Raw genomic sequence first — 27074 nt, forward strand, 5'->3', positions numbered from 1 at the left:
ATGATGTATGAAGTGCATGTGGGCATTGCATCTACTGCTAAAATCAAAACTTCAGCTTCTTGTTTTTTTGGTTTTGTTTTGTTTTTCGAGACAGGGTTTCTCTGAATAACCCTGGCTGTCCTGGAATTTACTTTGTAGACCAGGCTGGCCTGGAACTCAGAAATCTGCCTACCTCTGCCTCCCGAGTGCTGGGATTAAAGGCGTGAGCCACCACGCCTGGCAAAACTTCAGCTTCTTAGGGGCAGGGTGGTATATATCTGTTTCTTACAGAAAATTACTTCTGACCCAATAGCTGCTCAAATTGTTGCACTGATTGAAATGCTGCAAGGAACAAAATGAAGAGTGTATGTATTCTGTATCATGGTAAATTTATCTTACCACTCAGAAAAAGTATTTACAATGAAAGATTGGGGACTGGACTGGATTAAATGAACTTCTGTCAGGAACTGTCTGCTCAAGCCATAAATAGAGAAAGCCCTTGGACAAATCAAGAGACTAGAAAAGCTTCATCACACAGCAAAAGGGCTGAAGCAGAGAGGAAATAAAAAATCTGAACCAAAACCAAAATTTGAAGTTTCACTTTCATTTCCAAAGAAGGGAGGGAAAACTCATTGTTCTTATTAGTAAGCAGCTGAAAAAAAATACAGCCTAATTAAAAACAGTCTTAGAAAATATACATGTCTGGGGGGAATTCTGAATAGGCAACATACTAACCTCATTAATTCCTCCACTTTATCATCTACATCTAGGTCCTCTTCTGAGGCTTCAAAGCTATATGACCTCTGACCCATGCTGTTTGCATGGTAGCGAGATGGTGACATCTTCCCATTGGATGTGGACAATCGATCATTGTTCTCCCTCCCATTTTGATTGGTAGTGCAAGGCAGTGGGGAGGTATCATAACTGTTGCTGGGTGATGGGGACATTCCCGAGTGCTGGGTCTGTGTGGAAGCTGTGGCTGTAGAAGAAGATGCTGGAACGTTGTTGGTACTGTTCCCATATGAGCTTCCCCCGTAGCTGGACCTCCTTCCAAACTTATCACTATGCTCTTGATCAAGACGGTCCAAAGTTTCTAATGCATGAAGAATTTCATGTTTGGTCATCCCGGTACGCCGAAGACGTTGGAGCAGATCTATCTGTTCTATGGTAAATCTGGGTTCATCTGTATAGTGAGACATGGTTTCCAGCAAACTGGAGGGAAAAGAAGGAGGATAAAAATGAAGAGCTTTTATTGTAAACTAAAAAAAAATTTCATCATTAAGAATCCTCAAAAGAAGAGGCCTAAACTCTACACCAGCTCTGTTGACTGAATACAAAATTATAAGGGATAGGGAGATGGCTCAGTCAACTGACATGCTTGTTATGTAAGTAGGGGTGCCTAAGCTCAGCCTCTTGTACCAATGCAAAAGCTGAGAACAGCAGCATACGCTAGGCATTCCAGCACTGGAGAGGTAGACTGGAGAGTGTGCCAACCAGCCAGGCAAGCTAACCAGTGAAGTTCATCCTCAGTAGGTTCAGTGAGAGACCCTGTCTCAAAAACTGAATTGGAGAGCACCTGGCAAATACACATTATGTACACTTCTGGCATCCACATGCATTCATACACATCATAGTAACACACAGACACACACAGATATACACAACAAAAATTAAAAATGACGAGTTCGGATAGATTTTTTTTTTGGTCATGATGTAGATTGCTAAAAATCCTGAGTTTAGTAGAAGTGCATCAGTTATAACATAAAACCCAACTTATAATAGAATGAAACTTGTTGTTGTTTTGGTAATCAACCAAAATTTGGAAGCAAAAAGTTAATTATGCAAAAAATATCAATTTGTCGGGTGAAGTACATCAGTGCATCAGGCCCAGACTATGTGAAAACGTACAGGGTTTGGGTTTTCCTTTCTTTAGTCTTGAAGTATATTATTGTGTGGTAGCATATAATAGGAATCGCTTTCCCAAATAACCTGCAAAACTGACCAAGAACTCTTAGGCCATTCAATAACAAACATTTTTCTTGGCCGAGTCTAAGTGAATACTACTTCAGTGGAGATTAAGAACAGTACATACAACAAGACATCAAGCACTGCTTCTTATTCTTAGCACTCTCATAAGCTGCATGCTCTCTAAAAGGATCCTTCATGTGTGTACAGCAACTGGAGCTATTCATGTCTTAGAAAATTGATTCTACATGTTTCCATCTTAACTAGCAAAAGACAATATAGCATACCAGAAAATGTTTTCTTAGAGAGAAAAATTAATTAATATTTTGGCTGAGACATTAGTCCAGTAGTTCTCAACCTGTGGGTTGTAATCCCTTTGGAAGTCAAATAACCCTTTAAAGGAGTCACCTAGGACCATCAGGAAACACAGACATTACAACTCACAACAGCAGCAAAATTACAGTTATGAAGTAGCAATGAAAAGAATTTTATGGTTGGGGGTCACTGCAACATGGGGAACTGTATTAAAGCATTAGGAAGGCTGAAAACCACTGCATTAGCTGCATCATAAAAAGGTTCTCTCTTTGAATTACTTTCTAATAAAAGTTGACTTTTAAAAAGATTTGCGTGTTTGTCTTTATTATTCTGTATGTCTGAGTGTTAATCTGCATGTACACATGGGTACCACATGAACGCAGTTCCATAAGAGGGCATTGGATGTCCTGGATCTGAAGTTACAGTATTGTAAGATGCCATGTAAGGGCTGGGGACCTGACCTGGGTCTTTTGCAAACACAGCAAGTGCTCTTAACTGCTGAACCATTTCTCTAGCTTCTAAAATCTGACTTTTGAATTCAGGATTTTTGAAAATGATAATCATCTCTAGTTTAATTTATATTTTCTAGTGACAGATATAAGTGATACGGAGTACCCTTGCAATAAGCAATTGCTAGATTTCCTTATCCTTTAAATGTGCTGTAGGCCAGTCCCCTAACTCTGTTGGAGCACTTACTATTTCTTCATCCCTCTGATACCCTTAATTGGAAACCCAATTGAGCAGTCACTTTTACTCAGAAACTGGGTGAGTATTTCATACAATGTAACCTCGTCTAACCCTCATAGCATGGTACATATGATTTACTTTGTTTTACTTTAATGTTTTATTATAAACTGTTAAGGAAGTTTAGGCTTAGAATACTTTTGTATCTTTCAGAAAGTCTAAAGCCAGCCTGATAGCACAAAGATAACAACTTTGACAGTGCATCTGGCCAACAGATTGAGTTCAAGGTCATTTTGTAACTTAGTGAGACCTGTCCTAAAATCAAATTAATTCAAGTACTCTCTGCCTCCATTTTTTTTTTAAAGCAATTGCCAAACAAAGTAATGTACTGGCTTGGCAAATTCCAGTTACTCCTCCTAATTATTTTTCATCTTCATAATTACTTCCCCTTGAAAATAAGTAAAAGGTCTGTTTTGGTATCTTCAGTTTTCATCCAATCAAGACATTTCACAAACTGTTCTTCCCTTAGATGCCTAACTTTAAGGACTATTTTATCCATGTGCAAGAAAGTTAACTGTATTGTTCTACCCTGTTCAGTCAGAGCAGACAATAAGGCAGGTGCCATTCTTCAAGCCTTCCTCTATATGGCACGACACTGTCTATTAATATAAAGTTTCACATCTGAACAACTTTACACCGTTTAGATAATTCAACAATTGGAAACCACTTTTATTCTAAACCCATAAAGGGGGAATATTACTTTGATTGTCCAGAACATCTAGTCATTTCTAAGCATATGTTCTTACTATATTTAAATGGCAGTCTATAATTTGTACCAAGAGCAGCCCCTTCTGCCAAGGGGGCTAAAGGGGTGGTCATAGTTGTCAGGACCAAATGGCAACGGAGAAGAGAAAAATAAGGATCACATCATGCACATGACACAGAAGACACAGTATGTCAACAAGAAACACACACACACACACACAAATGATTTGAAGCGCTCATGTGTCAATGTGCATCAATACACATGATGAGATATATTGTGCCAGTTTCCATTTGTATCACTCATAATTTATCTAGTGTAAGCACAACATCATAAAAGTGCAGCAGCAGATGACCTATAACAGTCACCTAGCACCATAATGCCAGCAATCCTTTTACAGCAAAAGACGGTAACACGGAGGGACTAAATTACTTTTCTCATGCACAGAGATCACTCAAAGGATAAGGGACAGTTTCTGCTTTTAATTACTAATTTGAATGCAGGCTCCAACTAAAAGAAATTGAAAATAATGTGAGAATTTTAACACTCAAATAACAGAGACAAAAATTAAAATAGAAAAGAACAATTCAGTTAGGACTTATGGCTCAATTCCTAAATTGATATTGTAAGACCACAGTACATCTTGAGACATTAACTGTATTTTGCAATAATACCTAAAACCTTTCTAGATACGCCACAAGGTCCAGGACATACCTTTATAAATGATATTCTGGAGATACACAACAGAAGAGTCTAGCTAAGCATTCAGAAATGATTGCTTAGCATTGAAATCACAGGGGCAAAAATGACACGAATTTTAAAGCATTAATAGTTAAGGTTTTCTTGGTAGACAGGATTTTCTTCCGCATTATTTCTGTTGTTTTTATCTTTCTGTACAGAATGACCAGGCAGAACCCATCTTGCCACTGCAGGATGATTCAAAACATTCCAGACCCTTCTGACTATGCATATAAAATACAGCATTCCCTACCATCAAAAGAGTGGCCACTTTAAAATAAGAAAACGACAATAAGATTAAGTAAGAAATGTTTTAGAGAGAACTGAGCTTCACAGTAGAGTAAAATGATTTATAATTCAAATTATTTGGTAAATTTAAATTGACTAAAACCTAAGACCAGTCTTTGATTAGAAACTATGGTGTAAGTGCCCTTCTCACAATAAAGGATTTTGTGAACAAATTACATTCCAAAGTCAATCACACTTCAGTATTTTTTTTAAGTAGCATTGACTGACTTCCATTTTGTGTAATTTGGGGGAAAATTTGTTATGCAGCTTTGACATGGTTTCAGACACTGCCGTAAGTGACAAACACATCTATAAGACACAGCAGAGCTGCTGCCCATCGCCTACTCTGCTCTGCTTCGGCATTCTGAGACAGTGTCCTGTAAACCTTGCAGGCTGGCCTCAGACACACACTGATTTTGTAAACCGTGCAGGCTGGCCTCAGACACACACTGATTTTGCCTTCCTGTCCCAAGTCCTGAGATTACAGGCCAGAGACTCCTAAGCCTCACCAGACTCCTGGGTATGGGAGACCAGAGTCAACAGCGACCCACTGGAGAACTCTCCCTTCTTTCAGGGATGACACAGGAAACCGCCCCAGACGCTGTAGGGAGTTGCTGACTACGACTCCTGGCCTTCAAAATGTTTAAACCGACTCCAAGTTTGACAGACGCTTGGAAAGCTTCACCTGTGAAGACCTGCACTGCCCTTCAGCATCGGCGCTCAAAAACCAAACGACAACAAAAGACCCAAAACCTTACTGCTGTTACTCATTCAGCAATAAATCCTTTAATGTTTTGCTTTCTGTTTAATTTGAATTAATTATTTTTAAAATTGTGATAATATCATATGTGTATACAATGCACCAACTACTGCACTCCTCTCTATGTGAGTTCAAGGCTCACCTGAGGTATAAAGCAAGCTCCGGGCTATTTTAGACACAGTGAATCCAGTCTCAAAAAAACAAACAAACAAGGATAAGGAAGAAAAAGGAAAGGAAAAGGAAAGGAAAAAAAAAACAAAGAAAGCAGTAGGCAGGGATGCCAGCAAGCAAGAGGGTGGGTAGGGAGGGCAAAGCCTCAAAGATAAAGTGCCTTTCCCAGGGCACTCAGCAGATTCAAGACAACTCCTGTCATCTGGCTCTCTTCCCAAACCTTTTCACTAAATCAGCGTCAATGTGGGGGAGGGGCTCTAACAGAACACCTAAATAATAATAATAATAATAATAATAATAATAATAATAATAATACCAACATTAATGTCTACTTATTAGATTACAGAACTGTCATTCAAAACAGAAGAAATTTAAGTGAAACAGACTCTACCAAATGTTAGAAATTACGTAGGCTCAAGACACTCTGCACTAGCCGCTAAAGATACACTTAATGAGCTAATAGGCCCTTTATCTTCTCTAATTTCTGAAATTCCCGGAATACTTTTATTCGGAGGCCTATTTTATATGAACTAGTGGTTACAGTTCATATTCCAGCACAAAAAAACCTCTTGCAACAACAGCACCATCTCCACTTGTATCTCTCTGACTTGACTCTAAAGAACAGCTAGCAACTACATTAGCTCACCTGCAGAACCATGTTACCATCTGCAGTAGGGGAGAGAGAAATGGCTTAGATGTCCTTAAGAGTTTGCATACAAAACAAGCTTTAAGAGAACATGCTTTTCATATTCTGCTTATTCCTAAGAATGCAATGAGAGCTCTAACACTTAACCATCTACCTCACAAGCTTCTAGGCTATTAAACAGTTAAAATAATAAATATGGGGCTGGAGAGGAGGCTCAACAGTTAAGAGCACTTGCTGTTCTTGTAGGAGTCCCGAGCTTGGCCCCTGGCACTCACAGGAAACAGCTAACAAACTGCAGTTCTGGACGATCGCCTCTGACTTCCATGGGCAACTGCATTTGTGCATATATATATATATATATATATATATATATATATATATATACATATATATACACACACACACACACACACATGCACATAATGAAAATAAAATAACTTTTCAGAAAATAATAAATATAAACAATTTATGTTTAAATGAAAAAATGTCAAAATATAATGTTAAAAAAATGATTTAAAAAAAAAGAAAAAGAAAAAAGAAAACAAAAAAGCTCACAGGTTTGAAACCTCATCCTCACCATCTGATACTTGTTTACCCCAATGTCAAAGAGATACATCATTTGAATAGTTTTTTAAAAGTTCCTTTGCTCTTGGGCTGACAAGATGGCTCAGAGGGTAAAAATGCTTGCTGCTAAGCTGACCAGAGTTTGATCCCACATGGAAGGGGGAGAGTACCACACTGCACCAACCTGTCCTGACCTCCACACACAGGCAGAAGCAAATTAACAACCACCCCCAACACATAAAGAAACAAATGCCATTTAAAAAAGTTATTTGGATTCTAAAAGCATTTGCTGTCAAATCTGAGTCACAGTCCTAGTCACTTATCATGACTAACTCGGCTGACAGGCTAAGAGTTGAAATTGCATACTTACACCACTGGAAAGGAGCTGAGCATACTTTACATGAGGCAGATCAATGGCCTTTCCAAAGATGGCCAATCTTATTTACCATTCTGTAGAATAAAGACAGAAAATTGAGAAATAATTATATAGCTCAACAATGAATAAAAAGTTTAACTATACAACTTCAGGGTATTAAAAGTTAACATTAGATGATCTTTTTTTCAAAATTATTTTGTAATTCTGAAATGAAATTTTGAATTGGAGCAAAACTTAAAAACAAAGAAAAATGACATTAATAGTTTTCCAAATGATTCCCTTAGGAAGGAGCAATAAAAAAAAAAAATCACCCAATTTAACTTTTTATCGGGAACCACCCACAGAAGCGGATATAAACTTGCAATGCAATGCACACACTGTAATGGCATCTAACAAACTTCTAACTGGAGATTAAGCCTTGGCCCTCATCCATGCCAGGCCAGTGCTCCACTGAGCTCCACCCCCCAGCTTTAGCTTGTTATAGTCTTGTTGCCTATGACACTTAATGAAGACTCTTATTACAAAGCAAGATAAGTGCATTGCTAATCTTGCTGCTAGGTGGACTTCTTTTCTGTGAGTGTCAACTGTCACAACTATAAAAAGGAGATACAAGGGGAGGCTGGCATACCTATCTTCTGATTGTCTTGTTAACTGTTGCAATACTTCTACCTTCTTCACTTCTGACCACACACACACACACACACACACACACACACACACACACACCCCTATTTAGAGTCCAGGAATCAAAGGCCAGAAACTGAATTTATTAGCCATTTCAAACCTTAATCTGTAGATAGAGACAACTTTTTCCATAAATGACAGGTAGAAGGTAGAAGATTACAAATCGTCAGTCTCCAACCTTCACACATGTGTCCATAGACACCTTCCCATCACCATGGACACACAGAAATAAACTAATAAAAACAACAATAGCAAAACAAAAAGCTAAGCCAGAATGGTGGTGCAGGCTTTTAACCCTAGCACTCCAGAAGTAGAGATAGAGGATCTGTGGAAACTCAAGGCCAGCCCGGGGGACCAGTGAGTGAGTGCTAGCCAGGTCAGTTTTGAACTACATAGAGAGATTCTGCCTCAAAAAATAAGAACTAGGGTTGGGAAGGGAGTTCAGGGTAAGGTGCTTGCCACACATGCATGAAGACAGAGCTTAATCCCCTGCACCCATGTTAAAAACAAAACAACAAAAATTAATAAATTAAATAAAAACAAAACAAAAACCATCAGTAACAATTAATTAATTAACTAATTAATGAAAACAGGCCAAACAAGAAGGTACTCTGGGGAGGTAAAGATGGGAGTATCTCTGGGGCTTGCTGGCCAGCTAGGCTAGCTAATTGTGAGCTTCAGGTTCTTAAGAAAATACGGTGGAGAACAAACGAGGAAGAACACTTGACGCTCACCTCTGGCCTCCACACCTACTTATAGACACAGAAGCATGCACACACAGCATACAGATACAGAGATGAAGGAAAAGCATTAGGAAAATTTGCAAACATGTTGAAAACTCAGAAAGTATCCAGAACATGCACACAACACACAGCTTGAACAGTTAGTAAGTCTGACACTACACCACCCTCCCACCCTGTGCCTAAGGTTATTTTCACATAGATCCCAAGCCTCATCATTTTCACAAATAACTCTTAGCAAACTTCAATATCTGGTTTCCAAATCCAGAATAGATTAAACCATAAAAACTTTAAAGTAGTTAAGTATAAAAAAAAAGTTCACTAATAGAATTAAGAACAACAAAGGCCAGTTACCTGAATTAGAAAAAGACCACCTGTTTATTTACTGACACACAGAACAAAGCTGATCCCCATATTGCTGGTGTTTATGATCTGTGTTTAAAAAGGAAGCAAACTGTGACATATGAGTACTTTCAGGTTGTTTTGGGGAGCTGAGGATCGAACCCATAGCTCTAACATGCTGACCCCAATCAACCACTGCACTTCCCCAGCCTGAAGCAATTTTTGGTTGAAGTCAAGACAATTAAAACTTATGCTTTAGGACATTAATCAGAGGTGTTTCACTCATGTCAAACATTTTTCCTTTGAGCAGTCCCAGATAAATATTGCCCTCTATATTTAGCATCTATCTGAGAGGCAGATGGTAAGTGTGGGGTGAAGAACGGATGGTGACATGTGAGAAGGCAGATTCACAGATACAGAAAATTTAAAAAGCCTCATGGTTAGAATATTAGGCCTTAGGGGGTTGGGGATTTAGCTCAGTGGTAGACTGATTGCCTAGTAAGTGCAAGGCCTTGGGTTTGGTCCTCAATTCTGGGGGGAGGAGAAAACGTAGACTATTAGGGTTATTCCAAGTGAGTGGCTCATGCCAACCATTCTAGCACTTGGGAAGACCAGCTTGGGCCACAAAGTGAGTTCCAGACTAGTCTGGGCTACACAGGGACACTCTGTGTGCCCTGTAACCACTACCACCAAGAACATATAAAATACTAATACTAATTTCCCAAATAATTTCTCTGGGTAGTTTCAGACTATAAACTTAATGACTATTCTCTCAGCCAGATTCACCGGGTAAAGGATTTACGTGAACCATTTATTGAAGTTCACAATCACCTAAGAAACATTAAGACACTAGCTGCCCAAGGTCAATCAGTTTTTCTTACAGAATTATAGGCTTCATCTTCAAACTGTAGGGTTAATGACACCATTATTATTTCTGTATTGTTTCTCTGGAGCGAATGTTTCACTGTGATAGGTGCTGTGAGATGCACTGAACATGTTCAGCATTCATGATTAAACAGGCATGTCACAAAGCGTGGGGATTTTTATTCTGGAAGAATTGCACACACTACCCGTCAAGATCTTATAGCCTTTCTGATACTCATGCTGCTTCTACACCTCCTGTGCTGGGAGAACTTCATGGAGATTGTAAAGTTACTTCTTGTCACTCAACCCACTCACCTGACTTGACAGATATGGACTAAATTTCTGTCCTCTCCTTTCTATCACACACAACTTTTAAAAATATCAGCATAACATTTGCAAATAGCTTCCAGGCTAGGCATTCCCATGACTTTCTCAGTCAGTCTTGCAGAGCCTTCTTTCAGTGTGGTGATAGGGCTTCCCTAAGGAGTATGACTCCCCAGACTCAACACAAGACTCTGGAGTAATTAAGGAGAATGCAGAGAACTAGGTTCCCTGGTCCTAGAAAAATTACATGAGATACTTACTCTGCCCCACAGAGTCTTTTTCTGTATTGTTCAGATAATGTTCATTTGCACAGTCACTGAGCAAACACCTATGGTACCCATGGTACAGTTACATTTCTCAGGTTTCTTTTCTAAGTTCCTAGGCACTGTACATTTTGCTAGAGAATCTCCAGGCGTATTAGTATGCACCATCAGAAGAGTCCCAGAATTGCCATATGCCTGCCACAGTATCTATGACAATGTAATAGTACAGAGATTACTGGTCTTGATAATGGTACATGTCAGGCTAGAACCACTGTGTGTCAGAAACACATGGACATCTGTACAGCAGAAAATCCAAGTTAACCTAAGACCTACTGAGCTCAAAGTTGAAGAGGAAGAAGGGAAGCCAAGATGATTTTGAACAGCTTCCAAAGTCATCTTACTTGGAAACTACTGGCTTAAAGGACAATGAGAACTATATAATAACACAATGTCATGTATCTTAGGAGAAATATAAAGTTGACTGTGTATAAAGGTAAATTGAGCCTAGCATTATCAAAAATACCTCTCGCAGGTCTGAGAATATAACTCAGTCATAGTGTGCTTAAATGACCTGGGTTCAAATATGAGCACTACCTGAAGTAGTGCATATACCTGGTGTATATAAATACATAGGTATATGTATCTATGATGTAACATCAATAATTCCAAGGTTAAAATGAAGTTACCCATCATTAGTAGTAAACTAGACAGCAAGCACCTTAGACATATATATCCACTTCAAAGGAATTTATATCAAATATTGGACCAGGTGCCTTAAATGTTCCCAAACTAGTTTCTTATCACACATAGTGAATATCTGCCCTAGCCCTTGACTCCCTGGCCCTTCTGAAACACAATACTTCCCTCCCAACCATGGGGAACTCTTTTATTTATAAGACAGCCAATGCCCATTACAGTATTCTTTTATCATTTTGTTACAGGAACCTGTACATGTAACTGTATACCTTACTGAAATACTGGCCCAGTCTCATTCCCTAATAGTGTGCTGATTTGACGAGCAGTAAATAAACCTTTGTTTAGTGCAGAAATTAAAGAAAATGCCTATTTTTAAGTCTCAATCCATAAGATAATCCTAAATGCCTAATTTGGAAAGCACAAAGAGTTTGTAATACTAAAACTTAAGCACAAAGAGTTTGTAATACTAAAACTTAAAATATGCAACTGACCATTTTTTTCAGACAATAAGCACGTATCACTTACACATTATAGAGAAAAACGAGTGAATAGTGTGTGTTCTCAGGACCAACAATTTATATCTACATCTACACTCCATTTGGAGCCAAACTGTGTTGAAGACTAGAGGCCCCTGGTGTACCTAGAACACTAAACTAGAATTTGGAAATGTAACAGCTCCATACTATTTAACCCATAATAGTCCCGAGGTTCCCTAGAGCAGGAGAACTAAAAACCATGACAGCAGAGTCCCTCCCATTCTGATTAGTAACTTTACAAGTCTCTGATCATTTATTTATTAACTTTTAAAGATTTGTTTGTTCATTATGTATACAGTGTTCTCCCTGAATATATGCCTGCACATCAGAAGAGGGCACTAGGTCTCATTATAGATAGCTATAAGCCACCATGTAATTGCTGGGAATTGAACTCAGGACCTCTTGAAGAGTAGCCATCTCTCCAGCCCCAAGTTGTTAATCTTTTTAAAGAGACTCTCTTCTGATCTAAAACAGAATTCATTTCTGTTTGGCATACACCTGGAATATTCTGATATTGCAATAATAATAGTCTATTCGGGGAATCAATGTGTATCTATTGCTTATTCACTATTTGAAGCCTCTACTTCATGGGCATAATAAAATGACAATCATCAGAGCAAAACTTGTTACCCTGGACTGGTCAAAGATCCAAATGTCCTCTTCATTTTGCACATTCCTCAACCCTTAAGTTCCTTAATGCTTAATCACAGAAATAATTAAAAAAATTAAAGAGTGAATTCATTAAGCTACTATAGGGTAAATCATAACAAGATAGAATTGAGAGTAATGAGCAGAAAATGTTTTCTAATCACCTCAATTTATAAATGGAAAAAAGTAATTCTAATGCAATACACACAGAGCCCTCACTCCTTCCTAGATAAACCATAGCATCTGTTGGGTAAAGGCAAAAACAAGGTTCTGCAACTATAAATACCTATCTTATACACGTCTGAAGTACCTCAGTAGAACCCAGATGCTATTCTCAAGAACATTACCTTCAAAGGAGTTAAGTCTCCAATTTCCAAGTCTCCATGGACAATAAAATCAAAAATTTAATCATTACCAGAAAACACAGCTGGCCTATTCACTTATCTACTAGGTGGTGGCTCATGCTTGTCAGAAGGCTAAACGAAAAGGGTATGGTGTTTGAGGCCAGCCTGGGCTACACAGCAAGATCCTGTTTCTAAGGGGAGCTTGGGATCAATAATTCTGGAAGTAATGCTGCTGAGTAGTATATCATGTGGCTCTCAGTGGCTTCACTCTAGGACATGTAAGTTATAATAATTGCCTAGATTGCTTTTCACAGATTTCAAGGCTATTTTTTACTGAAACCAGTGACTCTTAAATAAAGCCTGTGTGTGCACACGTATGTATGTATGTATGTATGTATGTATGTATGTATGTATGTATTATGTATGTATGTGTGCATGGATGGGTGTATGTGAGTGTGTATGCAGCATGACCTTTTGATTTTAGGGGGCAAAAAAAACCTCTATGTATCCTCCGAAGACAATAGTGACTGATTACTTCACATCCACATCTTAACTCATCCTTTTCTTTACTGATAAATAGCCCCCAACTCTATCTTCGCAGGAGATTGAGACCTGGGTTTTCCACCTCCATACTTGGCTACCTAGTAAAAAAGCACTTTTAAAAGTCTTTGTTATACACTGATTTATTTCCTCTTATTTGTTCATAGTGGCAGTGGAGAAAATACACTATGTCATGTGGAGGTCAGAGGATAACCTTTGGAAGTCACTTCTATTTTTCAACCACATGGGTCTTAGGGGTTACACTCCAGTCACCATGCTTGGTGATAGGTGCCTTTAATGAGACATGTGGCCACAAAGACATTTTTTTAAAAACAAAACTCAATTCAGTGACATGTATTATGTAGTGAGCAAAACTGGTCTGTCTGGTCATTAACACTAGTAGCCAGAAACCTAATTCCCAGGATAATACTTAAAATGACCTATACAATACAGAAAAGAAAACAAAGATATTCAGACACTTTAGACATCAGCTAGAGATTTTGCTGAGTTTAGAGTATTACAAATGCACAGAATGAAGCCTTCTCTGGCTGTCATGAAGTAATTTCTGTTTTTAATATATCTACTGAAATTTGTTGAGAAAAAAATGTACAACAAGCTAACATTTGGCATTCCTTTTACCTAAAAGTGTATGTTTTATGCCTTAAATCCTGTAGGCCTTATGTTGGCCATTTATGCATTCAACAAACATTGACCACCTAAGCAAAGCACTGGGGAGCATAGTCATGAAAAAAATACAAGCTCTGCTCACATAGAGCCTATATTCCTGCAGTGAAAGACACAAAGGGGCCAATATAGACTCTACATCATGGTAAGCACATAAGAGAAAAAGAAAGCTGGGAAAGAAGATAGAACTTGCAGGTTATGGAACTACAGTCTCAAGACAGGGTTTCTCTGTATAGCCCTGGCTGTCCTGGAACTCACTTTGTAGACCAGGCTGGCCTGGAACTCAGAAATCTGCCTGCCCCTGCTTCCGAAGTGCTGGGAACTACAGTCTTAAATTGGGTGCTGAGAAACTCTCAACGAGGACGTTAAACCTGACTGAAGACTAAACTAATGAAGGGAGCAACCATGTAGATAAGGGGTAGAGGGCATTTCAAGATCTTGTGCCCAGAGACAGCCTATCAGGTTCAGTGTTGACAAACCCAAAGATGTGTGTGAACAATTAAAACACAGCAGGAGCCCCTCCTGGCAGCCTAAGATCCAAAGGAGCCTATAGTTTCTACTTAGAAGTATAAAATACTTCCTTAGGGGCTAGAGAGATGGCTCAGCGGTTAAGAGCACTGACTGTTCTTCCAAAGGTCCTGAGTTTAAATCCTAGCAACTACATGGTGGCTCACAACCACCCGTAATGAGATGTAATGAGATCTGATGTTCTCTTCTGGGGTGTCTGAAGACAGCTACAGTGTACTTACATATAATAAATCTTAAAAGAGAATTTTCTTCTACATATGCCCAGTACCTTAGAGAGCATCATCAGTCATGCTTAGACTAGCTTTAAAGCACAGCTGTCAATTTACTAGGTGAGAATTGAAGGCAGCGGAGTAGGGAATTCAGCTCTCCATGTACTACAAGAGAATGATGAACTGGCCAGGTAAGATAGCACACACTTGTAATTGCAGTATTCAGAAGGCTGAGGCAAGAGGATCATGGCCAGTTTAGGCTATATAATAGACCCTGTATAAAAATAGAAGAGAGACAGGGAAAGAAAAAGCTTTGGGAAAAGATAACTTGAAATAAAGAAATCAGAAGAGACGCCTCACAATAGTTACAAGTCAAAATTAGGAATGTTCCAGGGGGCAGCTTTATCCCATTCATGCAACACTGCAAGTACCCCACAGAGTGCTGACTCTACCTCCTACAGAGTCAGTGAACACTTTCCTAGTTTATGCAGCTGAGATGAGGAGTGTCTTAGCTACTTCTATTGCTGTGAACAAACCATGGCCAAGACAACTTGTAAAAGAAAGCATTTAATTTGTGGGTCACCAGTCCAGAGGATAGTAGAGTCCATGACCAGCATGGGAGGAAGCATGGCAGCAGATGGGCAAGCATGATACTGGAGCAGTAGCCGAGAGCTTACCTGTTGACACAACAATGGCTAGGCAAAGAGAGGGGCTAACTGGGCCTGACATGGGCTTTTGAAACCTCAAAGTGACACACCTCCTCCAACAAGGCCACACCCCTAATCCTTCCCAAACAGTTCTACTAACTGGAGACCAAGCATGAGGAATGGATCACATACACAGGTGATTTCATGTGAACCTTCTCCCCATTCTAACTGGTTGAATAAAATCTAGAGGCTGTGACTGGGCAGTAGAAAAAAAAGGTGGAGACGGGCGTGGTGGTGCACGCCTTTAATCCCAGCACTTGGGAGACAGAGGCAGGCGGATTTCTGAGTTGAGGCCAGCCTGGTCTACAGAGTGAGTTCCAGGACAGCCAGGAGAGCCAGGGCTACACAGAGAATCCATGTCTCGAAAAAAAAACCAAAAAAAGAAAAAAACAAAACAAAAACAAAAAAGAAAAAAAGAGTTGTGGAAGGAAGATGGAGCAGAACCACATGGCCTAGAGAAGCTGCAAGTAGCAAGGGATCTCATAGCTGGGGAAGAGATTAGTGTAGTAGTAGATCTGCCCAATCTAGGAGTACAGCTTATAAATATTATAACTGAGATGTGTGTTTTTTACATGGGCTCATTGGGGTTGGAGATTTACTGCAGCACAGAATGGTAAGATTACATTGGCTTTATCTGCTATTAGTTTTCACGGATTCAAAACCCCTTACTCTGAATTATTTCCTCCCATTATCTACTGGTAAGCTCAAGAATTCTTGAATTTTATGACACTTATAACCTAATACCATACAAATATAATCTTTATTTATTGTATGCAACTAGATATAAAACAGACTCTCCTCAAAAAATCTTTGTGCTATGAAATATAGATGGAAAGAATTCTTCAGGGATTTATTTTTATTGTTTATATTTATGTGTATGTGTGTGTCTGTGACTGAGTACCCAAAAAGGCCAAAAGAAGGCTTTGGATTCTGTGGTTCCGGTGTTTAAGAAGGCTGTGAGCCACCTGATGTGGGTATTAAGAACCAAACACTGGACCTCTTGACTGAGAACCCAGACTGAGTGCTCCTAACCACTGGGCCATCTCTGTAACCCCAGAAGAATTCTTTAATCTAGGAATCATTTCCAGATTCAGATCAACATTAATTTCTTTGATATTACTTCTAACCAGTAAAATAATTATGTACCCCTGGTCTCTATTATTTATGTTCATCTATAAACAAAAATGTAAAAATACCTATTTACACAATGTTTAAGAATATCGACTAGAGCTACACAACACTGGGCCTGTCAACAGTCAATTATGGCTCAGGAAGGAGCTCAAAGTGCCCTACCCATCCCTGCTAAACTACTGTACACTGATGGATTCTGGGGGAGGAGCTGTCACTGTCTTCAGCTGTGGACTCAAAGGTGAGCCCACCATGCTCCACTAGATAGTTCTACACAGATGTCCTGGTTAAAGTTAGCACTCACAAAACAAAAGACATGAACTTGTAAGGAAAAGAATGGGGAGAGAAGACAATGAGCAGAACATATCCACATGTATAATCACCACAGAAGAGATTTTTAAAACAACTAAAGAGAAAAACATACAACCAAAATATCTTCCATGTGGCAGGCATGGTGGCTCACATGTGCATCTCTGTACTCAGGAGGCTAAGGTAGTAGGATACTATGAATTCTTGGCTTCCTAGAGCTACAGAATGAGCCCCTGCCTCCAAAGATTATCTTCTGTGGATATACTATGATGATGTTATAAACTTTAAACATAAGTGAATTTACCTTATTTATATCTTATTAAATTTATTCCATAAAATAGAGTGGACTACCCTCCATGAAGGACCAAGAGAATGATGTACCTTTGACACTGCTCATACTCATGTGAACTGCTGGTAGACTCCCAAACACTGCTCCCAACACTGCAGGTCATAATTTTAAACTGAAATTCACAGCTAGGAAAGCTTACTCTTTATATGGTGAACTAGCACAAACTGCTCATATGTGTGAAACCAAATATCACCATTAACTCTCCACTGCAGGTTCCTTTAGCTGTCATCCCTTCCAATGCTACTTCTGCATATAAGCCGCTCTTTTCTCCCCAGCTAACTGCTCTCTCGCTTTTGTTGTATACCACTACAACCTCCAAAAACACTTATCTGAGGGCCAAGACAGGGCCAAAGAAGTTCTGTACCCACCAAAGGTAGTTCCCTTCAAACTAAATTGTCACAAATATTTTCATGTGCACACGTGTGTACAGATGCCAGTAGAGGCCAGATACTGGCTTTGGGTGTCTTCCCGAAATCACTCTGAGCCTTATCATTTTTTGAGGCAGTCTCTCACTGAATCTTGATGTCACTGATTCAGCCAGTCAGCAAACCCTAGGGATAGTGTCTCTATCTGCCCAATGCTGGAATTAGATGTGCACCACCATTCCTGGATTTTCAATGTGCATACTGAGAATCAAATTCAGATCCTCAAGCTTACATGGTAAGCACTTTACCAACTGAGCCAACTCCTGGGGCTCCTAAATTGTCAATTTTGTTCTTTGAGGGTATAGTTGAGTCAATCCTGTGGTTGTACACTGGTTTGTTTGGGTTTTTTGTTTGTTTGTTTTTATTTTTTGGGTTCTTTGAGACAGGCTTTCTCTGTGTAGCCCTGACTGTCCTGGAACTCACTCTGTAGGCCAGGCTAATCTTGAACTCTGCCTCTCAAGTGCTAGGATTTAAAGGCATACACCACCACTGCTGCACTCTGACGCCCACTGTTTAACCTACACAGTATCTGCAATTTTGAGACTGTACTTATATATCAGTGTTCTTAATAGAATCAAGATCTACATTCATCAACAAACTTTGTAACTTCTCATGTGTTCAAGGCATGCTTTTTCTGAGTCACTAGAGGCAGGTCACTGCAGTCACTCAGTTCTACAGACACTAAGTACCTGAGAGTGCTGATCCGAGAGCTTAACTCACACTGTGATTTGTCTCATGGCAGAAAATTATTCATATTGTTCTGTCTCAAGAAAATGGCACCATGACTTACAGCATGCTAAACATACTGATTTTTCATGTTAATTATTTTAGTTAAAAGCACTCTGAAGGCGGCACTTTAAGAAGGGCACTTTCATAAGAGCAGGAGATAGAACTCCCATGAGAAAGGTACCCCTGCCCCCATACCGGAGGAAGGAAGACATTCTTATCGGGAGTCCAGGATGGAAGAAATCTACACAAACAAACCCTGTTCAACTAACCTTATCTGCTTAGTCACTCTTCCAAGATTAGCTGCCTTGATCGAAAGCTTTTTATTTGTCTAAGACAGCTTTTGGTCCTAACTGCTTCTTGGGGCCCTCGTTTTTCTTGGGAGAGCTCCCACTGGGGGAAAAAAAATCACCAAATAAAATGTGTGTGCTTTTCTCTCAGTAACATGTTAGTTTAGTTCTAAGGCTTGAAGAGGCTGGAGGAGATATGTATCTCTCCTATATTGTGAGAGAAAACCATTTCCTTTTTTCTCTTACCCCTGGCTTATTTTCTGTTGCACGGGCATTACTGGAACAGTCTTCAAATACAATCAGATGCTGACAAAGCTAGTTCACCAAAAAGGCAAGTCCAGAGTACACACCAAGGACTAAGAACACACAATGGCAACAACAAATAACCCTTGCAGTTATTAAGTAAATAAAGGGTGATGACATTCAAATGATAATGCCTATAACTTTCTACCTAGCAATTCCAGTTCTGGAGATGGACCCAAGAATACAGTCACACAGGGCAAGGTATCTTCAATTCAAGGTTATTCTTTTCAGCACAAAAGAACAGAAACAATCTACATTGTCACCGTAAGATGACTATAAATTATGGTATAACCACACGATACAGCCATAAAACTAAAGAAATTCCTTACATGTCATTATGAAATAAATTTCAATGGAAAAGAACAGGAAAGGACAAAGTGTTTCAGCTGTAGAGGAGGAAGACATCAGAAAAACTGTCCATACATAGCCTTGCTTCTATACACACAATAAATATTTCTGGAAATGTATAGAAGAAACCAGTAATTCTTGTGGAGGATATCCGAAGGCTTCAAAAGTATACGTTTTTCTATCTTATGAATTTTATAGTTGAAGATGAATGTAAAAAGCTGGAAGAGCTCATTCCAAGTAAAAGTAAGAATTGCCAATTGGAGACAACAGATAGAACTCAAAGGTAAAGAACTTAGCTAGTATTCACCAGGTCCTGGGTTCAAGCCTAAGTACTCCACATCTACAGCACTTTGCCTTGGAGTTCGAAGTTCTGGTTCAACAGGAACCTAGGGTGGAGTGGGGATCAGGAAACAAGACAATGAAAGAAATGGCACCCTTTGCCATCTGGCTCTTTGAACTGGTTGTGAGCTCTGAAGAAGTAAAAGGGTAGATTCAAAAGATAAAGGATCTTTTCAAGATAGGGGCAGACTGAAACTGAGCAGGAAGAAGGGGTCTCTAAATCTGCCTTGGACTTCTGGTGCTAAAGGCTGAAGCTCTGAACATACATTCCCAGCATGACATGGTTGTCCCTCACAGGGGACCCAAATGCAGAGACAGTGAGGAGGTACCACACAGGAACAAAATAAAGAAGGCTGTGAGCAAAAATTCTTCACTTCTTGGCTGTGTGTGGTGGGTGGCACATGCCTTTAATTCCAGCATTTGAGAGGCAGAGGCAGGTGGAAGTCTGAGTTCAAGGCTGGCCTGACCTTCAGAGAGAGTTCCAGCACAGCCAGGCTATATAGAGGAAATCTGTCTCAAAACCACAAAACAACAACAGCAAAAAACTCTTCATTTCTGTCCTCAAATTCATGCACTATTCCACTCAGGGGGTCCTCAAAATCCTCATCAGGCTCTAGAAGCTTGGTTGTGCAAGCAGGAAGTGGCTGCAGCATTCCATCTGTCCCCAGGCCCTGAAGCCCAGACACAGTTTCAATGCAAATCTCTAAACATGCGATAGGAAGAGTAAAGAAACAGAAACCAGCACTCCAGAGAGAAAGCCAAAAGGAATGTCAGGGTGTTTTAAAATGTGGCCTACTGCTCACCACACGGGAAGTGGGGGGAACCGTGAGGATGAGCAAAGAGTCACTCAAGCTCTGCTGGGATCCACACTTACTCTACAGAGTACAATCCTTCAGCCACTTTAAAATACTGCTTTTCTAGCCATCAAGCAATGATGTGTGTTCTCGATTCTATGCCTGTGCATACCCCTGCATTCCAGATTGCTCACATTAAAAAGAAGGACAATTAGAAGAATGAGAAGAGAGCTGGGGAACACACAGGAGGACATAAGCATATCCTTATAACACGCTGGCAGAAAATTACAGAACAGTCAAATACAGAGTTGCTTTCTTTTTTAAAAGTTAACGACATCTTGCCCTATTCTAAAAATATAACAAAGTATTTATCTTAATTCAACTTTCTGTTTTCCTTTTTCAATTTTATCCTGAATTAAAATAATATATACAATCCACGTATGCCCTATAGCACAAAAATGATAGTTCTAAATATACAGATGTGCCATTTTTAAGAGATGAAGTTTGTACTAAAACCATAATACTTGCTAAACCATAAAACAAAACAAAACAAAACAAAACAAAACAAAACAAAACAAAACAAAACAAAACAAACGGAAACCAAAGGCCATCTTTAGGTGATGTGGATTCATATGTGAAGATGAATATTGCCAGGAAGAAGTGTGTTTCTAAGATTAGCAGGGAGTCACTTCTGAGACTCTGGAGATGAAACTCCATGTTGATATGAATCTGTGGCTTAACAGAAATGAAACCAGCATAACTCATTTACTATACCCTGGTTTTCGTCTACCCATCTCAGGAGCTAGGCAGCATAATTTTGTTTGATTCTTACCTCTACATTTTTCATACACCTTCATGTATTCATTTGATGTTCAAATGTTCCACAAGGTAGGTAAGGCAGGTTTTACATACACTTAAACACAGGAAAATTTTAATTTTAAGCAAAGCAAAATAATGTGTCACCAGAGACATTTTATCCTACTTCTGCTTCTCCGAACACCACCCTCTGTTTTCACTGAAAATGCTTCTCCTGCCCACTCACCTTCCCTTCACTAAAGCCAAGGCAGCTGTCTTTTATCTCAGGTTATTAGCAGAGTTCATACTCCATCAATTTCACATTCCAGACAACAGACTTTGCTATCCATTCCTCACTGCAGTGGTTGGGAAATGGAGGTTGGGAAGTGTTGAAATGTGACTATGTACAAACCAACCTGCCACATCTGGTTTTCTCCGCAAAACAGAAAATGATGCCTATAGCTCTAACCTAATAGGACAAGCACAGATCTAACTAAACAAAGCTTTAGAAACTACCAGACTTCTGTAACGTTAAGACTGTGTGGGAATGATATTCTAGAAACAAATGCCAGTAGAAGGGCTACAGTAATACAAAGTATTTACAGCAAGGGGTAGCATTTCATTCTCTCTTCATTTCTTTACAGTAGCTTCTTTGTGGAAAGTCAATCCATTAATAAAACCTAGGCCAAAGGTCGCCAGCTTGGTGAATTCTTCCTTTATTCCCTAAAAGTGACAAGCCTCTCTGCGTGAGGTAACCTGATGACTTGTGCATGGAGTTAGTAGATCCCTTAGTTTTGTGAACTGTCTGGGTGAACTAGGAAGCCACAGGTATAATAAAGCCAGAGTCACTCAGATGTGAACATGTCTACATGACACAGGGAACTCATTAAAACAAACACCGGTTCCTCAGCCTTGGTGGTCAGAACCCAGTACATTGTGATCTCTATGCCAACTCCCACTCTCGTTCAATTCTCTTACAGTCTGCGTGTCCCCTCCTGCAATGGTGGCTCTTTTGCACAAGATAGCCCATGTGTCTGGGCTTGACAGTTCTTTTCTTTATGTGATACCTAGCCTTCAGACCTGGACTTTATCATTACCCAAGGGACCCCTTCCTGCCAATCTGACAAGGTTAACTCTCCACAGTCTAAGTTTTCATAGCACCTGGCAGTACCCAATAGCTTGGCATCTGTATGGCTATTTAAATAATAATCCTTACTACACTGGAAGCTTCAGGAAGGTAGAAACCACGTATGTCTCTGTTCTCTATTATGTTCCTTTTACCCGAGACAGTTCCTGGAGCATGGCTGTTACTTAGTTAAAAAAAAAAAAAAAAAAAAAAAAAAAAGTGAGTGAGGAGACAAATAATGATCTACAAATATTTCAACAAGCATTGAACCAGGAGTTCCACATCATTGGAGTCTATCTCTACTTTATTATTTTGCTTTTAATTTTCCTGTGTTTAAGTGTCTATAAACCTGCCTTACCTACACTGTGGGGCATTTGAATGTCAAATGGATACACAAGCGTGTATGAAAAATGTACAGATAAATGTCAAAAAACCACTACATAGCAACTGAGCTAGGTGTAGGAGAAAAGGTATAATAAATGAGTGGTGCTGGTGGCACTTCTGCTAAGCCACAGTTTTATATCGATATGAGGCTTCATCCCCAGAGCTGTTGTTTATAGCTTTGTGGTTCACTGATCTATCATAGAAAAAGAGCCTTGGGCTAGAAAGACAGCTCAACAAGAAAAAGCACTTGCTGTTATTTCAGAGGACCTGGGTTGAGTTCCCAGCACCCACATGGTGGCTCACACTATTATTGTGACTTCAGTTCCAGGGGATAAAATTTCCTCTTCTGACCTCCAAAGGCATCAGGCATGCATGTGCAAATACATGCATACAGGCAAACACTCACATAAGCTGAAATAAATATATACTGTAGAAAGTTTAAATATGCAGTACATGGCTGAGTCTCTGGTTTTCTAAATACTGAAAATATTCATTTTTCTCTATGCCACAATCGAGTGGGTCTGTGAAGCCACTCGGTTTTCTCACTTGACATAAAATTATTCTCTTTATGGCTCAAAATACCTAAGAATTTCTTGAGAACCACGTAACTATTTTTCTTTTCTCACAGCGGATATGTAGACTTTATAAATTATGGAATATTATTAAAACTCAAAAAGTAGAGGAATTTTTCAGGCAAAACAATTCACTAATGATTGATGATTAGTTTGTTGTTTTGGTTCAGTTATATAACATATATCCTTAAAATGTCATAATATTAACCCTGTACAATAAGAAATGATTACTACTTACTGTATCTGCATTTCAACTTTCAATTGCTCATAAAAGTAGCAGGTAGAAGGGGCTAGCTTGGCATAAATTAAAGAGTGTACACAATGACAGATAGTGTGATTGGTTTTTCCTTAAAGAGAAAATGAAAATAATTTGGCTACATCTACTTCTGATTCCCACAGTCATCAAGAATCAGAAGGTTAAATTCGAATTTATATATCTATTAAAAGACTAAAAATTATTTTAGACTCTCCTTAAGATATAACTAGTTAGTTTTCTGAAAAAGAGCAACTATGAAGGATCAACCACATATAAATGACAGTAACTAATGAGAAGGGCAAAGCAACAGCAGTAACACTTCGTACACTACTAGTGTCTGTTTCTTCACTTGACTATCATGGTGATCCCATGGTGCAATGTTAGTGTTTTCATCTCACAACAGAAGAAAACTGGGGCTCAAAGGACATTAAAAACAAACTAAAAGCCCCTCAGTAATTTAACAGTATATTCACAAGTATCTTCTAACATGAGTTAGAACTGTGTACAAAAGGCTCCTGAGTTACGCTCTCAGCACAGGCCATTCCACACTCCACTGGAGACACATCCCAAAATTAGGCTACAAATCATAACTATCTCAACACACATCCATTTGTAATATGACCCTATTGTTATTCAATCATGCTTTTAGAGGAAAAGGTTTTGATTAAATAAAACTTATCAATTCTTTTTACTGTTCAGCTTTTGGGCTTCACGGTAAATTCTCCCAAGCATTTAAGTTAGAAATAATGCCAATTCATATAAGCTATTTCAGAAAACAGAAGGCAAGCAAGCATTTTTCAACTCAACAGACAGGGCAAGTATCATTGTAACATCAAGTCAAATACATTAAGGGCAAAGCAATCCATGTGCTAGTTTCCCTTGGGAACATGGGCAGGGAACCTTAATAAAATACGAGGAAATGATAAAATGACAAACTAAGTCCAGTAAAACAAAAGGTTCCTGCAATCCGACAAACACAATGACAGTGTAAGATGGCTCCAAATCCCTTAAAGTGCTTTACCATATTAACAGGTTGTCTATGACCATTTCAATAAGTATAAAAAAATTCAATTCATGATTTAAAAACAATAACAAAACTCAGTCAAATATGCATGAAAATAACTTCTTCAAAATAATAAAGTATTTACCAAACACCTAATCTTTGATTACGATTAAGACAGAAGACTGCAAGCTCTCTCTCATGTGGATCTCTACAATTGTAGTGTCTGCTAGAGCTCCTGGGCGGTGCAGTGAGAAGGAAAGTGACTTAGGAAACAGCTTACCAGCCTTCTCAAGGGCAGCCACAGCATTTGTCATCTAAAGTCCCACAGTGGCTTCCATTGCACATGGAATAAAATGCAATCCCTTCCTAAGGTATATTCACACTTTCTTACAAGATTTGGCTTCTATTCTTCACTCACCATGACCTAGGCTCAGGAAGCTTGTTTCTCAAAGTCATTACCATTTTTTTGAGACACCGTGCATGGCCTGTCTAAAATGCACTTTTCACAGCTAGTTCATTCTTGTTATTCAAGTGTTAAGTGGCACACCATTTGAAATGGTCTATTAAACAACCTTTATACCTTATTCTACTTATTAGTGCTATCAAATTATAGTTTCTTAGGCTGAAGAGTTAGCTCAGAACTTGAACGCCAGTACTACTCTCATAGAAGACCAGTTCTCTGTTCTTGTCTTCCTTGCTATTCTCTCAAAATGGACATTATTTTCTTACTGTCATTTCATTTAAAAATTACTCAATAGCTCTCTCCTGTAATCTGTTTCATGTACTGTCTGGAAGGTGCCCCAGGGAAGGTGTTCCTAATCTTTCCTTACCCAAGTACCCGGGCAATCTCCCAGTTCTCTAGTAACAGAGGCTGTTACATGACAGGGTGCAGAAGAGCAAGAGATTACTATGGCTTCTTGGTTTGACTTCTGATTGACAGTTGCTCTGTTCTGGAACCCTTATGTCAACTCTGGTTGACATTATGAATCTAAGTGCTCCAGAATTATTGACCATACACAAATACATAAATAAAGGATGAAAATCAGGGCTAGAGCTCAGCTCAGTGGTAGAGTACTTGTCCTGTAATCAATCTTTATTGCACACACAGGAACATTCAATACTTCACACACACACACACACACACACACACACACACACACACACACACACACACACACACACACACACACACACACACACACACACACACACACACTGAGGTATATACTTGTGGTCCAAGCCACCCATGAGGCCAAAGCAGGAGGATCACTGAAAGGAATTCAAAACAAGCCTGGGTGACATCTCAAAAACAAGTAACCAACTATGTCAGAAGCAAAGGCCGAATAACAAATAGTACCTATAACATGAGCCACAACTGTTTCATGGATGAGAATGATCGTCAAATAAATGAACTTTAAAAACCCATGGAGGAAGAAGCATCGAGGATGACCCCCAGATGGATCAAACCAGTGCACTGTATCCCCAAGCTCAGTGCTCAGCGCCAATGTCCCCTGCCATGCCCAAAAGAAAGGCTGAAAGGGATGCTAAAGGAAATAAAGGCAAGGTGGAAGATGAGCCACAGAGAAGATCTACAAGGTTATCTGTTAAATCTGCTTCTCCAAAGCCAGAGCCCAAGCCTAAAACAGCTTCTGCAAAGAAGGGAGATGAAGGGGAAAGCCAATGGTGGTAAGAATGTCAATAATCCTACAGAGAATGGAGACACAAAACAGATGAGGTACAGGAAGCTGAAGGTGCTGGAGATGCCAAATGACATGTGTGCATTTTTATAACTATGTACTTCTAGTGACTGTACAGTTTAGAATACTATTTTTCATCAAATTTAATCAAAGTGCTAAATTTAGTTTTACTTTTTTAAAAAAGCTATATTGTTAGCACACAAAACACTTCATTGTTGGGGGGAAGGATTGTGTGTCACTAACAAAATATCTCCCAAGCTGGACTGATGACGGAAAACATCTTTCCCTGATAAGTTTGAAAGGCTCCTGTTGGTTCCCAGGAAAGACGTCCTGGTCTTGACATAGGTGGCCACAATGGAACAAAATGCCTTGTGGTCTGGGAAAATTCTATATTCATTTTTATATCCTCTTCCCCCTGCACTATCAACATAGACTTAATTCCCTTAAAACCAGAGGACCTGTTGGAACCTGGACCCCAAAACTGGTTTTCCAGTCTACTAGGAGTTTGAGTGTTCTCAGAAGAGCACTAGTTCCATTTATAAAAGATTGTGGATCTTCAGATTGGTAATTCTGCCATGTTCCTTTCCTGAAAGTCAGGGTCAGCTTGTGAAAAGCTGTTAAACAACATCCTTGCTGTGAGATGTCAAGCCTCATACTAAGCTACTTCCCCCCTTTCAAAGCATCGAATGGAGACTTCATTGGGCTTTATAGTGGCTTTCTGATTTTGGTAGTCTATACAAGAAGGGAATTTGGAATACTGTTGATTGTCTGACCATATCCTACCTGAAATACCATGATTGTTTATGAAATGTATCCTAAATAAAGTTGGTTACAGTTAGGCTTGGGAGGAAAAAAAGACCATAAAGTTAGAT

At 39.2% G+C, this 27074-nt stretch overlaps 1 protein-coding gene and 1 pseudogene across 12 annotated transcripts in view; one reads left to right on the forward strand and one right to left on the reverse strand.

Moving 5' to 3' along the window:
- Nucleotides 1–27074, reverse strand: part of Hmbox1 (homeobox containing 1) — a 135016-nt gene that overhangs the window by 85266 nt on the left and 22676 nt on the right. For all 12 annotated transcript variants that reach the window (XM_029541916.1, XM_021204003.2, XM_029541915.1 and 9 more), the window contains exons 2-3: nt 7244–7323; nt 715–1191 (exon numbers count right to left, since the gene is read on the reverse strand). In XM_029541916.1, the coding sequence (XP_029397776.1) occupies nt 715–1191; nt 7244–7266 (500 nt within the window). In that variant the 5' untranslated portion in view covers nt 7267–7323. The remainder of the gene's footprint in view (nt 1–714; nt 1192–7243; nt 7324–27074) is intronic.
- LOC110325852 lies at nt 26022–26276 on the forward strand (annotated as a pseudogene).

The sequence above is a fragment of the Mus pahari genome, chromosome 8 (assembly GCF_900095145.1).
Source record: "Mus pahari chromosome 8, PAHARI_EIJ_v1.1, whole genome shotgun sequence".
Lineage (NCBI taxonomy): Eukaryota > Metazoa > Chordata > Mammalia > Rodentia > Muridae > Mus > Mus pahari.